Consider the following 17,681-nt stretch of genomic DNA (forward strand, 5'->3'; position numbering starts at 1 on the left):
TGTCTCTCTCTCTGTCTCTCTCTCTGTCTCTCTCTCTCTCCTGTGGTACCCCTGAGGGGGCAATTTCTCTTCTTCTTTTGTTGCTTATCAATTAAAATTGTTAATGTCAGCCACCATAAATCTTGTGTAATCCACCATTTCAAACTTGCAGAATAAGCAGAAGGATTTCTTCCAACATTTTTTTTTCCTTACATTCTATATTTGTATTGGATGTTATTAAAATTCTCCTTTCTAAGTAAACGCCTAACAATTGATTTCCTACCAAAGGCACCTCTGTCAGGTTTTTATTTTGCAGTCTGTGTCCACATTGGGGAGATTCACCCTCACTTCCTGTCCCCAGTCGTGTCACAGGGACAGGAACTAAGCTGAGATTGCACAAACAGAAGTATTCTCTTTTCCGAAGTCTATCCGAAAATAGTAAACTGCTGGAGTTGGGTTTATCATTTACCCAAAACGTTTTCTGTTTTGTCCATCGAGGGAAACAGGAATTTAGATGCTGTTGGGTTATACTGCCACCTACAGCAGGTTTTTTCACTGGAAAATGAAAATAAGTAGGCAGCCTCCTTAGATTCTCAGGGTAAAATCTTGCACAGTGGCGGAACTACCAGAATCGCAAAGGTCGCACTTGCAACGGAGTCCTGGAATTTTGCCACTGTGGGGGGGGGGGCTTCTCCCCCCCCCCCCTTCCTTACAGCTGCTTTCAAATTCTCCTAATCAGCGGACCGCTGCCATAGCGGAGCCAAGCTCAGCCAATTGCAAATCGCCCAGCTTCAATACTGCGCATGCTTAGTCCCGGGGCCGGCCAATTAGTAATCGGCTGAGCTCGGCTCGCTGTCGGCTGGACTGGACTACGCCCGGACTGCTGGTTAGCTGAATTTCAAAGACTGCAAGGTGAGCCTGCGAAGGGAGAGGAGGACCAAAGACTTACAGGAGGTCAGTGTGTGGCAGCTCCAGGCCACAGTCTGTGGGGCACTCAGTCACTCTGTGGGGGGGTCACAGATGTAAGGGGGTGTGGAGACCCTAAGGTAAGAGACACACTGATATAAGGGTTTCCCCTTATATTTGTGTTCTCGCTCCCCTCTAGCATCTGTGAACCCCTATATTCACTCTGCAGACTGGTGTTAAGGGGAAATCTGACATAAGGGGTTCTCTGGTCTCCAGAGCTCTCCCCCCATCAGAGTTACCAGCATTCCTCTTACATCAGAGTCAGCAGAGTCACTCCTACAGTGCAAGGGGAAACTTTGCAGAGTCTGAGGTAAAGAGGAACTTTGCGAACACTGTTAGGGGGAGCTCTGGAGACCAGGAAACCTCTTACTGCAGAGTCTCCCCCCCCCCCCTTTTGCCTCATGGTTACCAAGGTCCCTGCCCCCCTTTGCCTCAGGGTTGCCAGGGTCCCCCCCTTTTGCCTCAGGGTTGCCAGGGTCCCCCCCTTTTGCCTCAGGGTCGCCAGGGTCCCCCCCCTTTTTGCCTCAGGGTCGCCAGGGTCCCCCCCCTTTTTGCCTCAGGGTCGCCAGGGTCCCCCCCCTTCTTGCCTCAGGGTCGCCAGGGTCCCCCCCCTTTTTGCCTCAGGGTCGCCAGGGTCCCCCCCCTTTTTGCCTCAGGGTCGCCAGGGTCCCCCCCTTTGCCTCAGGGTCGCCAGGGTCCCCCCCTTTGCCTCAGGGTCGCCAGGGTCCCCCCCTTTGCCTCAGGGTCGCCAGGGTCCCCCCCCTTTGCCTCAGGGTCGCCAGGGTCCCCCCCCTTTTGCCTCAGAGTCGCCAGGGTCTCCCCCTCCCCCCTTTTTGCCTCGGTCGCCAGGGTCTCCCCCTCCCCCCTTTTTGCCTCGGTCGCCAGGGTCTCCCCCTCCCCCCTTTTTGCCTCAGGGTCGCCAGGGTCTCCCCCCCTCCCCCCTTTTTTGCCTCAAGGTTGCCAGGGTCTCCCCCTCCCCCCTTTTTTGCCTCAGGGTCGCCAGGGTCTCCCCCTCCCCCCTTTTTTGCCTCAGGGTCGCCAGGGTCTCCCCCTCCCCCCTTTTTTGCCTCAGGGTCGCCAGGGTTCTCCCCTCCCCCTTTTTGCCTCAGGGTCGCCAGGGTTCCCCCCTCCCCCTTTTTGCCTCAGGGTCGCCAGAGTTCTTCCCTCCTAAAGGGGGCACTGAAAATGCTGGGAACTCTGATGTAAGGGAGGACTCTGTAAAGGGCTTTGGGATCAGTGGGAAGGGCCCCCGGGCTCAGGCACTCTCTTCAGCTGCTCTCTCACCACAATATGTGCTGCCACACAGACTGAGGCCCCTTCCCCAGTCACCTTGAGTTCATTTTACCCCTGGACCCTGTCCTTGTATCAGCTTGGCCTTTGTAGCGGTTTCCTCATCCAGACCACCGCTCTTCCTCAGAAAAATTCCCTGGCCTTGTGGCATGAAAGGCCTTCAGTGGTAACTGGCACCCCTCAGCCTCAGCCCCCCCTTTTCAGAAGGACCCTCTCATCTACTAGGTCAACAGGGAACAGCTTTGACTGTTGCCCACCCGAATTGGGATCTGAATCCTTATTGGCAGCCAGGCAGGCCTGATGCTCCTAAGCGCTTTGACTGTTGTGTTTGGCCCAGTGCCTTTCCTGGCAGCCCATTGTGGCATATCCAGATGACCTCTGGTGAGGGTTCGATGACTAGGTGTTGTGGATCTTACTGGACAACATCTCCCAGAAGGGCCTAATGCCTGCAAGATCCAGCCGGCTTTGTCAGGTTTCAGTATTGGAAACTGTCTTCTGCAGGCAAAGGTACCCAACAAAGGTCCACAGGGCCACAGCTTGTTTACCTTCAGTCCTCTTGTCATCAGACAGGGAGTTACCCCTTTTTTTCACCTTCGTAGAAGCATTGGGTGGGCCTTCCTCTCAGAGATGTCCTGCTATCATCCAACTGTTCTCAGTCTACTTCGACTGCCTTCTCTGCTGTTGCATGCCACCCCTTTTTCCACCTTCGTAGAAGCATTGAGTGGGCCTTCCTCTCAGAGATGTCCTGCTTTCTCCCAACTGTTCTCAGTCTACTTCGACTGCCTTCTTTGATGTTGCATGCCAAGTTTCTGAACGTTTCTAACGAGTCTGCCTGTACGGACCAGGAAATTACTGGTGTGATCATTCACCCTCTTTTATTGCATGGCTGGTAGGGATTTGTTTCACCCTCTTTGTCCTGCTGACCATTGTTACTGTAACTCAGGGGTGTCCAACTCCGTGTCATTGCTGGCCACATCAGCAGTATGGTTACCCTGAAATGGTCAGTTGTATCTGGATTGCGCTATGTACAGAATGCAGGGTTAAGAAGCATGCTATGTACTGCGTGCAGGGTTCAGATGCACTCTGCGCGCAGTGTTCATGGGCGCGCTGTGCCCAGAGTGCAGGGTTCAAGGGTGTACTATGCACAGGGTGCAACCTCAGACCCGCCCAAAAGCTTCCTGACATCTCTCTTACGTGGCCCGGCTCTTGTACCTCCCTGTGTAGGTGGCTCTGCCTCGCCTTGCAGGGAGATTATTCTCAGATTCTGAAGATCTGTTCCCGTCGTGTCCCACCATGAGTGTGTGAAGGGATCTGTTAGTTCTGGGAGCTGGTGAGAGCAAAGCTGTCTCTTGTAAACCCAGAAGCCTTCTGACATCGGGGAGCGGAGGGTTGGAGAAGGATGTTGTGGAATGTTCTGCCACGTTCTGGCTGCAAAACTGGGTGTGAGGGCCACATGACGACAAGGCAAGGTTCGGCCTACAGGCCTTGTGTTTGACACATGTGCTGTAACAGAAAGTGGTGGGAAATCTCAAAATGTTGTCACCGGGACAAACATTGAGGGGCAATCTTCCAACAAGGACATCCATTCTGGTGGTCATTATCTGAGCGAGGATCCCCTTCACTATGGAGAGGTTTCCTCTCACTTCCTGTTTTGTGTGTACAAGACAGGAAGTGAAGACAAATTTCCTCATTAGGACTTAGATGGCAAAAAATAAAACATCTGACAGGGGTAACTATTCCCTTCTGTTTTCAAAATGGTAAAACAAATACTTGGGTTTAGATTTTAGATTGTAATATATATGGGGTCTTCAAAAAATTTCTGCACTTTTTTAAACTCTAGTGAATATATAAAAGTGCGGAAACTTTTTGAACCTTCATATTTTGTGGCCTTTTGTTGCTGGCACAGAATAAATAATGATGGTGGATAACAATTGATATTTTTAATGTCTCTCCTGATAGGTGGATCCATTAAGAGAGAAGCCGGAGACGGATGTGATAATCTGGGGCTCGGGGAAATGCTTCATTATGAAGATCCGGCTGGTGACATCCCACTGTTGGGAATAAAGGTGGAAGAGGAGATGCTTGAGTCCCCCCCTCATAGCATCACATCTGATTTGACCACCGAAGACAAACCTCATATCTGTTGTCACTGCGGGCAAAACTTCAGCTGCTACCAAACAGTTGAGAGGCATCAAAGCTGCTGCAAAATGAAGAGACCCCGATGGAGCGCTCTCTGCAACTCTACACACGGCACAGACCTGCTAAAAAACAAGAATACCCAGACTTTGCCTCCTCAGGGGCAGGCCTCTCCGATCAGCCACCAGCAGACTCCTAATATCAATAGGCCTTACAAGTGCCCACTGTGCCCTAAAACATACACTCAGAGGTCCACCTTAACAAAGCATCTCAGGACACACAGCGGGCACAGGCCTTATCATTGTACCGTCTGCAGCAAGTCTTTCATTCAGAACTCAGACCTGGTGAAACACTATCGTACCCACACTGGGGAAAAACCTTACAGCTGCTCCATTTGCGATAAGCGGTTTGCGGAGAGTTCCTCTTTGATGAAACACAAGAGGACGCACAACGGCGATCGTCCTTACCACTGCACCGAGTGTCTGAAAAGCTTTACCTCGAAGACCGTCCTCATTAGACATATGGTGGCTCATACAAAGGTTTCTGACAAATTGCAGAGCAGAGCAGAACCTACCAAGGCCAAGCAAGAAGAAATTCCCCCAAAAGATTCTTCTTTCAGCTGCCCTCATTGCGGAAAGTCTTTCAGGCATCGGACATCGTTTGTTCGGCACCAACAGGTGCACTCGAGGCAGAGATCCTTTCAGTGTCCGCAGTGTGAGAAGGCCTTCATCCAGAACTCCGACCTGAAGAAGCATATGTGGACCCACTCCGGAGAGCGGCCTTTCCAGTGCCAGGAGTGCCATAAAGGCTTTATTCAGAGGTCAGACCTGGTGAAGCATCATCGGACGCACACAGGAGAACGACCCTATCAGTGCACGCTCTGCCAGAAGACATTTGCCGAAAGGTCCGCTTTATCTAAACACCAGAAGGTCCATAGCAAAGATAAACCCCACAAGTGTACCGAATGCGGGAAAGGCTTTATCCAAAGGTCAACCCTAATATTACATCAGAGGAGCCACACCGGGGAGCGCCCATTTATCTGTCTTCAGTGCAACCGGCGCTTCATACAGAAGTCTGATCTTCTGAAACACCAGAGAGTCCACGTTAGACAACAAAGCTCGGCTACAAACAGCTCAGCGGAAAGCGTTTCTCTCTCTTATGAATGTGTTGAATGCGGCCAGACCTTCAGCCTGTTGTCAAGGTTTTTAAAGCACAAAAAGTTGCACTGCAATGAGGAGCTCTTTCGGTGCCTAGATTGCAACATGAGCTTTATTCAGAAATCTACCTTTTTAAGACATTGCCGGAGCCACCGTGCAGAGGGCCGCCATTGTTGCGTCTTGTGCCAAAAGAAATTTGAACGTAAAAGCGACCTCCAAAAACACTGGAGGACTCATGATGAACAGAGCCCTTACTCGTGCCAACACTGTGATAAAACCTTCACAGAGAGGTCCGCTATAATTAAACACATTAGATGCCACACAGGGGAAAGGGCGTACCAGTGCAACGTCTGTGAGAAAGCCTTCATCCATCGCTCTTCCTTAAACAAGCACATGAGGACTCACTTGGGGCAAAAACCTTATCCCTGTGACCAGTGCAGGAAAAGCTTCATCCAGAACTCTGACTTGGTCAAACACCAAAGAATTCACAGCGGTGAGAAGCCTTATCACTGCCCTGAATGTAATAAAAGGTTCACGGAAGGCTCTTCGCTGGCCAAACATCGCAGAACACACACCGGGCAGAGGCCGTACCACTGTCCGCATTGTAAAAGAACCTTCAAGCAAAGTTTGGATTTGGTCAAGCACCTCGAGGTCCACTCTACAGAGACCCCTCCTGCCGCTACCGCCTTCCATGAGATTGTCCTCACAGACCCCGCTGAACCGAACAACGCTGAGCAGAAGAGTCTCCTGCAGCAGTGCCCGAAATGTTGCAAAACCTTCCCCAACAAAACCAGCCTTAAAAAGCATCTCCGAACCCACAACACAGAGAGACAGTACTTGTGCGACCGATGTCCTAAGAGCTTTTTCCAGACTTCTGATTTGGTGAAACATCTTCGAACCCACACAGGGGTTCGGCCGTACCAATGTACAGAGTGTAACAAGGGTTTCATCCAGAGGTCAGACCTGGTGAAGCACCAAAGGATTCACTCTGGTGAAAAGCCTTTCCAGTGTCCTGAATGTTACAAGAACTTTACTGAGGCGTCCTCGTTGGCCAAACACCGAAGGACTCACAACCGAGTTCAGCCGTATTCGTGCAATGAGTGTGGAAAGGGCTTCAGCTGCAGCTCAAACCTTCATAGACACCTGAAATGGCACGTCAACCAAAAACAGAGCTCTGATTTTTTAAAAGAGATTTCTATCATCACTGTTGGCCATGGCGAGAAGGTTGGTGAAGAAGCTCTGCCGTTGCACCAGGGCAAAGCAGACTTTAGCAGAGAAAGGTTGTTTCCATGCAACGAGTGCGGGAAGACCTTTGGCCACCGGTCTGTGCTCGTTAAACATTTACGTATTCATACGGGGGAACGCCCTTATGTCTGTAACGTGTGCGAAAAAGGCTTCATCCAGAAATCCGATCTTGTAAAACATTACCGTACACACACCGGAGAACGCCCATATAGCTGCAGTGACTGCGGCAGAAGTTTCATTGAAAAGTCCAGCTTAGCTAAACACCAGCAAAAGCACCTTACACCTGATGGGGCTGAAATGAAGGGAAATTCTCTCTCTGTTCCCTCAAATCTGCACCAACCGGTCACATATTGGGGAGAGTCTGTGGATGACCCCGGAAGTTTAGTACAAAGGTTCAACATGGGTTCTGCGGTCACCAGGCCTTTCAGCAGCTTGAAGAGCATCCTCTCATCTTCAGCAGAACGCAAGACGGCAGTCATGAAGACAAAGGTGTACGCTTGTCAGCACTGTGACCAAACTTTCACCGACTACTCAGTTTTCCGGGTCCACAGGGCGACTCACAGAGCGCAGCAGCCTCATACTTGTACCGTATGTGGGAAGGTGGTCAGCCAGCGGTCGGCGCTGGTCAAACACATGCGGTCGCACACCGGCGACAGGCCTTATCGATGTCCCGTCTGCCAGAAGGGATTCATCCAGAACTCTGACCTCGCAAAGCACATCCGAACCCACACGGGTGAAAAACCCTACAAATGCGACCTCTGCGACAAGCGATTCATCGACCGCTCAGCGGTAGTCAAACACTCAAGGACACACAGTGGGGAGCGGCCATACAAGTGTGAAGAGTGCGCAAGGGGCTTTGTACAGAAGTCAGACTTGGTGAAGCACTTGAGGACGCACACGGGAGAATGTTCGTATTTCTGCCAGTTATGTGGCAAGACGTTTAGGTCTCATTCTGCTTCTCTAAAGCACCAACATGTGTGCAATATGGCCATCAAGGAGGAAAGTCCACTGCTCTACACTTCTGAGGTGACCTACACTGACCATGCCTCTCTGGACACTTTCTACAGCTTGGAGAATTATCAGCTTTGATGGCTGGGCTGGAAGGAGCAGGCCTTGTGGCTAAACCTCTACAGATACGGACTATTAATATTTATTGTGTTCAGGGCTGTGAATCGCAAAATAGAGGAAGAAATTGTCTCATTTCATAGCAGTTCTGCCACCATCCTGAGGACGGCTAGAGAGCGCCAGATAGTTCAGCATTGCAACCTAAACAAATGTAGGATAATTCCACCTAACAAATATGATGGTTTCCATTTTACTCTGGTCCTGGTACAGCTAGTAGTAGTCACATTTATACAAGACAAATTTCCAGAAAGAAGACTTTCAATATACCTTGGAAAAAAAGCCCCATAGAAATAGGATTAAAACCAAAGACTTTTTGTTGTGCACAACTGAAAAACGGATGTCCCTAAAGGACAAAAAAATAAGAATGGCTTAACCACCATAGTTATACAGGCGTATACAAACAAGGATGTTGGACATTCGTACGGTCTACGCGTTTTGCTGAAAATTCTACTTCAATACCCTGTACGCCTTGAATGAAGAACTTACACTTGTGCTGAAACATAAATCAAATCGATACATGATGGAACCCAAATCACTATGGAGGGTTTCGAGCCGCCAAACACCCCCCCCCCCCCCCCAAAAGAAGAAAAAAATGTTGTCTTGCGCTCTTGGACAGTTTCTTGATTGCATGCTACTTTTGTAGTTATTGGTTGAATTGTTTTTTATATTATCTTGGTTCCATCATGTATCTATTTCATTTTTTTTTTCGGAATTGCTTCCTCAGAACTCCTGTATGCCTTGAAATACGAAATATATATCAAATAGATACATTCTAGAACCAAGATAATATAAATCGAATCCAACCAGTAACTTCAATGGAAGCACACAATCAAGAAACGGTCCAAGAAAGCAAGAGCGTAAAAAAACCAACATTTTACAAGCATATAGAAGGTTATAAAATTGATACGGTCTACGCGTTTCGTTAACTCTGCTTCCTCAGAACTCTGTACTCCTTGAATGAAGAAGAGTTCTAAGTGAAGTCCATAGACTGTATCCATTTTTCGCACATCCTTGTATGTACACACCTGTATAATTCGTTTTTTTTTTTTTTTTGGTATCTTGCTTTTTTGGACCATTTTTTGATTGTGTGCTTTTTTTTGCAGTTAATGGTTGGATTCTATTTTATATTATCTTGGTTCCATCATGTATCTATATGATATATATTTCAGCACAAGTGTATTATTATACAGGATTTATATAGCGCTAACAGTTTGCGCAGCGCCCAATATTGTGAGGGCAGACAGTACAGTTACAATACAATTCAATACAGGAGGAACCAGAGGGCCTTATTCATTGGAGCTTACAATCTAAAAGAGGGTCAAGTGATACAAAAGGTAATTGTGGGGGGGTGGGTTGATGGAGAAAATAAATGTACAGTTGTTGGGTGGAGGCGGGATAGGCTTCCCTGAAGATTTCTTCATTCGAGGTGTACAGGGTCCTGAGGAAGTGGAGTGCTCTGTGAAACAGGTAGACTATCAATTTTCTAACATCTTTGTATACTCCTGTATAATTAAAAATTTTTTTTTTTTTTTGGTCTCTTGCTTTCTTGGACAATTTATTGATTGTGTGCTTCTTTTGTAGTTATTGATTGGATTCTGTTTAGATTCTGTTGGTCCCATCATGTATCTGATTCATTTTTCAGCACAAGTGTCATTTCTTCATTCAATGAATATAGGGTCCTGAGGAAGCGGAGTTCGCCGAAATGCGTAGACATATACATTTTCTAGCATCCTTGCTTGTATATGCCTGTATAACTATGGTGTGTTAGCTTTTGTTACATTTTTAATTTTAGGGACAGCTGCTGTCCATTTGTACACAATAGGGTTAGAACCGAAGTCCTTCTATTTCTATGTACTCATTCCCGGTGATATATTGAAAGTCCTGTCATTTTCTTTCTGGAATTTTGTCTTCTATATTCATTGGGATGACACTTGTCGGGAATTAAATCTTAACCTCCCTGGCGGTCTGATTATGCCAGGATTTCTGTGCTAAAAGCGGTACATTGTTTTGCATGGAAATCTGTTGTTTTATATTTTAAAACTCCCCTTCCCTGCAATCCCCTGCCGTCCTCCTCCCGCCGTCATCCTCCCACCGTCCTTCCGCTGTCGTCCCACTGTGTGCTCGGCCGATTACCGGCACCTGTCTTCTGGTTCCCTTCCCTGCGAGCGTTGCGACGCAGGGGGGGGTGGTTGGTGTAACCGGCGGCAAATTCAAAAATGTAAATCCACCAAATGAGATGATAGAAAGCTGTGATGGGATTACACTGTATCATCCCATCTCACCCCAGGATTTCACCTGGTGACTTTTCCAGTGCCCTGCCTGTGCTTTTCCAGTTCTTTGTGCCTGGAAAATAAAGAACGACCATGACATCAAAAAAGCGTTCTTTTTGCGCAAAATCGCTTTTAGACGAACTGGAAAACAGCGACAGTGAAACGGAGTTACTTGAGGAACTGAGCGATAGCGATTTGTGGGAAAATTGGTCATCAGGTACGGAAAGTGACGACAGCGACGATTCTGATGTCTCTTTCTGGCACATAGCTTGTGGAATTTGGGAAGTTTATCAAATGATTCTTCAGAATTTCCAACGGAGCGATGTGCCAGAAAGAAACATCAGAATCGTCGCTGTCCTCACTTTCCGTATCTGATGATGAATTTTCCCACCAATCGCTATCGCTCAGTTCTTCAAGTAACTCAGTTTCGCTGTCTCTGTTTTCCAGTTCGTCTAAAAGCGCTTTTGCGCAAAAAGAACGCTTTTTGGACACCATGGTCGTTCTCTATTTTCCAGCCACAAAGCACTGGAAAAGTCACCAGGTGAAATCCTGTGGTGAAATGGGATGATACAGTGTAATCCCATCACAGCTTTCTATCATCTCATTTGGTGGATTTACATTTTTGAAATTGCCGCCGGTTCCTCGCCACCCCCCCCCTGCGTCGCAACGCTCGCAGGGAAGGGAATCGGAAGACAGGTGCCGGTAATCGGCCGAGCGCACAGCGGGGGAAGGACAGTGGGGGATCGTAGGGAAGGGAACTGGAATACAGGTGTCGGCAATTGGCCGAGCACACGGCGGGGGGAGGACAGCGGGGGATCGCAGGGAAGGGAACTGGAAGACAGGTGCCGGCAATTGGCCGAGCGCACAGCGGCAGGACAGCGGGGGGAGGACAGCGGGGGATCGCAGGGAAGGGAACTGGAAGACAGGTGCCGGCAATTGGCCGAGCGCACAGCGGCAGGACGGCGGGGGGAGGACAGCGGGGGATCGCAGGGAAGGGAACTGGAAGACAGGTGCCGGCATCCACCGAGCACACAGCGGGAGGATGGTGGGGGGAGGACAGCAGGGGATTGCAGGGAAGGGAACTGGAAGACAGGTGCCAGCAATTGGCCGAGCACACAGCGGCAGGACGGCGGGGGGAGGATCGCAGGGGAGGGAACTGGAAGACAGGTGTCGGCATCCACCGAGCACACAGGGGGAGGATGGAGGGGGGAGGACAGCGGGGGATCGCAGGGGAAGGTGAGTTTTAAAATGTAAAACAAAAGATTTTCATGCAAAACAATGTAGCGCTTTTAGCACAGAAATCCGGACATAATCAGACCGCCAGTGAGGTTAAACATACGGTTTATATTGACCTGATTAGTAGTCACATTCAGTTGGAATTGTTGAAGATCTTTCACTGCTCATCCAATTTTTCCATTTTGGACAAAGAGGTAAACTTGTGGGTAAGAGGCCGTCCTACGTCATACTGGAACACCCAATCCCAAACAGGGGTGGGAGCTACAACTCCATCCAGCCTCCCCATTGGATGCTGTTGTTTTTCTTTTAACATTTTTCACATCTTTAGCCCATGTAAGGCCAGTTTTTCACGAAGGGAATAATTTACTGATGTTTTATACTCAGGATATTTTTCACAAAAATAAAAAGATCCTGAAAAAAATGTTCTGTGAAGACAAAATTCATCCTCACATAAACATGTATAGATGCATAAACCCGGAAATTGCTGCACTCAAATGTAACTTTTTCTTTTTTTTTCGTTTTACGGCCATGTACTCCTCTTTATGCAGCGGAGCGTACGGTTCCCTAGACCACAACCCGTCTATATCCACTCCAGTAAAAAATAAACAAAGAAAAGGCTCTTTTTTTTTTCTCTCCAACTCCCATGTGCAAGAGGCCTAACTGAAATAACTACAGTGCCTTGAAAAAGTATTCACCCCCTTTGAAATTTTCCCAATTTTTTTTTTGATACAACCAAAAACCTAAATGGATTTTACGTGATAGACCGACACAAAGTGGCACATAATTGTGAAGTGGAAGGAAAATGATACAAATAAATCTGTGAAAAGTGTGGCTGCATTTGTATTCACCCCCCCGGAGTCAATACTTTGTAGAACCGCCTTTCCTTCAATTACAGCTATGGGTCTTTTTGGGGATGTCTCTACCAGCTTTGCACATCTAGAGAGGACATTTCTGCCCATTCTTCTTTGCAGAATATCTCAAGCTCTGTCAGATTGGATGGAGAGCGTCTGTGAACAGCAATTTTCAAGTCTTGCCACAGATTCTCAATGTGATTTAGGTCTTGACTGTGACTGGGCCATTCTAACACATGAATATGCTTTGATGTAAATCATTCCATTGTAGCTCTGGCTGGATGTTTCGGGTCGTTGTCCTGCTGGAAGGCGAACCTCCACCCCAGTCAAATCTTTTGCAGACTCTTAACAGGTTTTCTTCTAAGATTGTACTGTTTTTGGCTCCATCCATCTTCCCATCAACTCTGACCATCTTCCCTGTCCCTGCTGAAGAAAAGCATCCCCACAACATTATGCTGCCACCACCATGTTTCACAGTGGGGATGGTGTGTTCAGGGTGATGTGCAGTGTTAGTTTTCCCCCACACATAGCGTTTTGCTTTTAGGCCAAAACATTTAATTTTGGTCTCCTCTGAGCAGAGCTGCTTCTTCCACATGTTTGCTGTGTCCCCCACATGGCTTCTCCCAAACTGCAATCAGGACTTCTTATGGCTTTCTTCCACCAATGGCTTTCTTCTTCTCACTCTTCCATAAAGGGCAGATTTGTGGAGCGCACGACTAATAGTTGTCCTGTGGACAGATTCTCCCACCTGAGCTGTGGATCTCTGCAGCTCCTCCAGAGTTCCCATGGGCCTCTTGGCTGCTTCCCTGATGAATGCTCTCCTTGCCTGGCCGGTCAGTTTAGGTGGACGGCCATGTCTTGGTAAGGTTGCCCGGCCGGTCAGTTTAGGTGGACGCCCATGTCTTGGTAGGGGCTGGCCGGTCAGTTTAGGTGGACGGCCATGTCTTGGTAGGGTTGCAGTTGGGCCATACTCTTTCCATTTTCCCATGATGGATTGAACAGCGTTCTGTGAGATGGTCAAAGCTTGGGAGATTATTTTTATAACCTAACCCTGCTTTACACTTCTCACAACTTTATCCCTGACCTGTCTGATGCGTTCCTTGGCCTTCATCATGCTGTTTGTTCACTAAGGTTCTCTAACAAACCTCTGAGGGCTTCACAGAACAGCTGTATTTATACTGAGATTAAATGACACACAGGTGGACTCTATTTACTAATTGGGTGACTTCTGAAGGCAATTGGTTCCACTAGATTTTAGTTAGGGGTATCAGAGTAAAGGGGGGGGGGGTGGTGAATACAAATGCAGCCACACTTTTCACAGATTTATTTGTATAATTTATCATTTTCCTTTCAAGGCACTGTATTTCCTGGGTTTCCTGGGGATTGGACTATAGAATTAGAACAGGCTGGTTTCATAAATTCACACATCCCAGTGTGCTCTTCCTTAGTTAACTGCTGCCTTAAACATTCTCTGGTGATTGGCTAAAAATGACTGAGTTACCCTCTGTGGCTATAAAAGCTGGGTTATGTTCCTGGTATAGTGGGGTACAAAGACTGGGGTGTATTCAGGGCATAGATACGGTGGAATGTTCCTGATAGAGTAGACCAGTAGGGTATAAACACTGGGGTGTGTTCCTGTTCTAGTGGGGTATATTCCTGGTACAGTGGGGGTATATATAATGGGGTGTGGTCCTGGTATAGGGGGATATAAAAAAAAAAACAATGTTAACTGATGTGTTTCTGGTATAGTAGGGTATACAGTGCATCTGGAACGTATTCACAGCGCTTCACTTTTTTTTAAATGTTACAGCCTTATTCCAAAATAGATTAAATTCATTGTTTTCCTCAAAAAATCCCCCATAAAGAAAACGTGAAAAAAGTTTGAAATCTTTTCAAATTTATTAAAAATAAAACAAACAAATTCCATGTACATAAGAATCACAAACTTCGCTCAATACTTTGGTGAAGCTCCTTTGGCACCAATCCCAGCCTCCAGTATTTCTGAGTATGATGCTACAAGCTTGGCACTCCTATTTTTGGGCAGTTTCTCCCATTCTTCTTTGCAGGACCTCTCAAGCGCCATCAGGTTGGATGGGGGAGGGTCGGTGCACAGCCATTTTCACATCTCTCCAGAGATGTTCAATCGGGTTCAAGTCTGGGCTCTGGCTGGGCCACTCAAGGACATTCACAGAGTTGTCCCTTAGCCGCTCCTTTGTTATCTTGGCTGTGTGCTTAGGGTCATTGTCCTGTTGGAAGATGAACCTTCACCCCAGTCTGAGGTCCAGAGCACTCTGGAGCAGGTTTTCATCAAGAATGTTTCTACATTGCCGCATTCATCTTTCCCTCCATCCTGACTAGTCACCCAGTTTGTGCCACTCAAATACATCCCCACACCGTGATGCTGCTGCCACCACCATACTTCACTGTAGGGATGGTATTGGTCAGATGGCCAGAAGCCTCCAGACATTATGCTTGCCATTCAGGCCAAAGAGTTCAATCTTTGTTTCATCAGAGCAGAGAATTTTGTTTCTCATGGTCTGAGAGTCCTTCAGGTGCCTTTTGATAAACTCCAGGCGGGCTGTCATGTGCCTTTTACTGAGGAGTGGCTTCCGTCTGGCCACACCCATACAGGCCTGATTGGTGGAGTGCTGCAGAGATGGTTGTTGTTCTGGAAGATTCTCCTCTCTCCACAGAGAAAAAAGGGGGAGCTCTGTCAGAGTGACCGTCAGGTTCTTGATCACCTCCCTGTATAAGGCCCTCCTCCCCCGCTTGCTCAGTTTGGCCAGGCGGCCGCTCTAGGAAGAGTCCTGGTGGTTCCAAACTTCTTCCATTTACGGATGATGGAGGCCACTGTGCTCATTGGGACCTTCAATGTTACAGAAATATTTCTGTACCCTTCCCCCGATCTGTTCCTCCATACAATCCTGTGTTGGGGGTCTACAGACAATTCCTTGGACTTCTTGGCTCAGTTTGTTTTCTGACATGCACTATTAACTGTGGGACCTTTATATAGACAGGTGTGTGCCTTTCCAAATCATGTCCAATCAACTGAATTTACCACAGGTGGACCCTGATCATGCTGTAGAAACATCTCAAGGATGATCAGTGGAAACAGGATGCACCTGAGCTCAATTCTGAGTGTCATGGCTGTGATACTTATGTACATGGAATAGACCGATATGGTTTTTTCAGGGCTGATACCGATATTTTGGTCACAACATATCGGCCGATATTTTGTACATTTTAAAGTTTTGAAAAATAGAGCCAACATGTGACACAAATCTGGTAGTGAACATGTTCATTTTTGTTTAATGCTTAATAATGGCTTGCTGTCTGGTACCCTGTGTTGGGTGGCTGGCTGGCTGGTACAGTGCCGGTGGGTGGCTGGCTGGCTGGCTGGTACAGGGCCTGTGGGTGGTTGTCTGTCTGGCACCCTGTCTGTGGCTGGCTGGAACGGGGGCTGTGGCTGGCTGGAACGGGGGCTGTGGCTGGCTGGCTGGTCCAGGGCCTGTGGCTGGCTGGCTGGTCCAGGGCCTGTGGCTGGCTGGCTGGTACAGGGCCTGTGGCTGGCCGGCTGGTACAGGGCCTGTGGCTGGCCGGCTGGCACCAGGCTGCTGTGGGTGGGTGTATGGCTGTGATACACTCCCGTGAGACTAGTCCTGACTCCAGACGAGGCTGTCCAAGGTGAGAGGGAGGCGGCCTAAGAAGGCAGAATGACGTCACAAAAATATCGGCCAGTTTTGGGGCTGATACCGATGTATCGGGGAAAGTGCATTTCAGCCTTGCCCTATTATGTACATGGGACTTTTTTTATTTTTAATAAATGTAAAAAGATTTCACTTCTTTCACGTTGTCATTATGGGGGATTGTTTGTAGAAATTTGAGAAAAATAAAGAAATTTAATCCATTTTGGAATAAGGCCGTAACAACAAAAGGTGGAGAAAGTGAAGCGCTGTGAATATTTACCGGATGCACTGTAGACTAGAGTATGTTCCTGGTATAATTGGGCATATTCCAGCTATAGTTGGGTATAAATACTGAAAAAAGTTCCCTCTATAGTTAGGTATAAATACTGGGGAAGGTTCTGACTTGAGGAGGGTGTTTTCCCGGTATAGTCGGTGTATATATAATGGGGTGTGTTGCTTGTATAGGGGGATATAAAAAAAAAAAAGAAAATGTTTCTGGTATAAATCCTGGAATAATGGGGTATATTCCAGCTATAGTTGGGTATAAATACTGGGAAATGTTACTGATATAGTTGTGTATAAATACGGGGTACGTTTCTGGTATAGTAGGGTAAAAATAATGGGGTACATTCTGGTATAAATAACAGGGAATGTTCCTGGTATAGTAGGTTAAAAATAATGGGGTACATTCCTGGCATAGTGGGGTATGTTCCTTTATAGTGAGCAGAACTGAGGACAATTGGATGAGCCATGAGACGTCTTCACATTACAAAGAAGTCAGCTTGAATGTGACTATTACTACCTATACTGCATACTCGTTCTTTCATCTCAAGTGGATTTTGGGCTCCACAACCGGTAGAATTCATATTTTCAGGGCTATTTCTAAAGATCAATACTAATTTTTTTTTTTTTTCTTGACTTGTTTTAATTCTCCAAAATTAAAAATGTGAAGTCAAAGTAAAGCCAATAGGGAAAAATAGAGCTAAAGGTAGACAAATAATAGAAATAAAAAGAAAAGTTGTAATATAGACCACCCCCCTAGTGACAATGAATTACATCTGTTATAATCGGTGTAAAAAGTTGATGGAAATTTTCATCTTCATTAATAGTCCTAATAGGACAATGCTGGCAGAATTAGCGGTCTAAGATTTGAAACAGGAGAAGACGCGTTAGCGGTCTAAGATTTGAAACAGGAGAAGACGCGTTAGCGGTCTAAGATTTGAAACAGGAGAAGACACGAATGTCATAGAACCCACAAGTGTTTGGCTTTACCGGTTGTCGAAAAGAAAATCTACGTTAGTAAATTCCACATTGCTTGAAAAATGAAGATGCAAGTTTGTGGAATTTGTAGCTGTTTATCAACTACTGATGAGACAAATTGGTGCAAATTTGTCCAGATTAAAATGTTTAAATAAAGATTTGTCTGGTAATTTTTTTTTTTTTGCTATCTCGGGTGCATGTGGTGGGGGCAGCTTAGATTATACAACCAGAATGTGATGTGTGGTGATCTTTAGGCTATAAGGGAATGATATCGGTAATGGGAAAACCTCAATTTCTCTTGCTGACTAAACAAGGCAATTTTATTCAATTTCCACCAAAATGGATCAATGCGATAAACCTCTAACAATGAGACCATTGAGACCAAGTTTTATTGGCACACTGCATTGTCAACATTCTGTGTAAACCTGACCATCACAACAATTTGAGCTTGTTGAACATCCCATTCCAATACCGTGGCCA

The 17,681-nt window shown here is 47.0% G+C and overlaps 1 protein-coding gene across 1 annotated transcript in view; it reads left to right on the forward strand.

Moving 5' to 3' along the window:
• LOC309556210 (uncharacterized protein) overlaps window positions 1-8,140 on the forward strand; it is a 29,239-nt gene extending 21,099 nt beyond the window's left edge. The window contains exon 4 of the mRNA XM_082258612.1: window positions 4,195-8,140. Coding sequence (XP_082114738.1) covers window positions 4,195-7,862 — 3,668 coding nt within the window. The 3' untranslated portion in view covers window positions 7,863-8,140. The remainder of the gene's footprint in view (window positions 1-4,194) is intronic.
• Window positions 8,141-17,681: the final 9,541 nt, after the last annotated feature.

This window comes from Pelophylax lessonae, assembly GCF_965119305.1.
Source record: "Pelophylax lessonae genome assembly, chromosome: 5".
Lineage (NCBI taxonomy): Eukaryota > Metazoa > Chordata > Amphibia > Anura > Ranidae > Pelophylax > Pelophylax lessonae.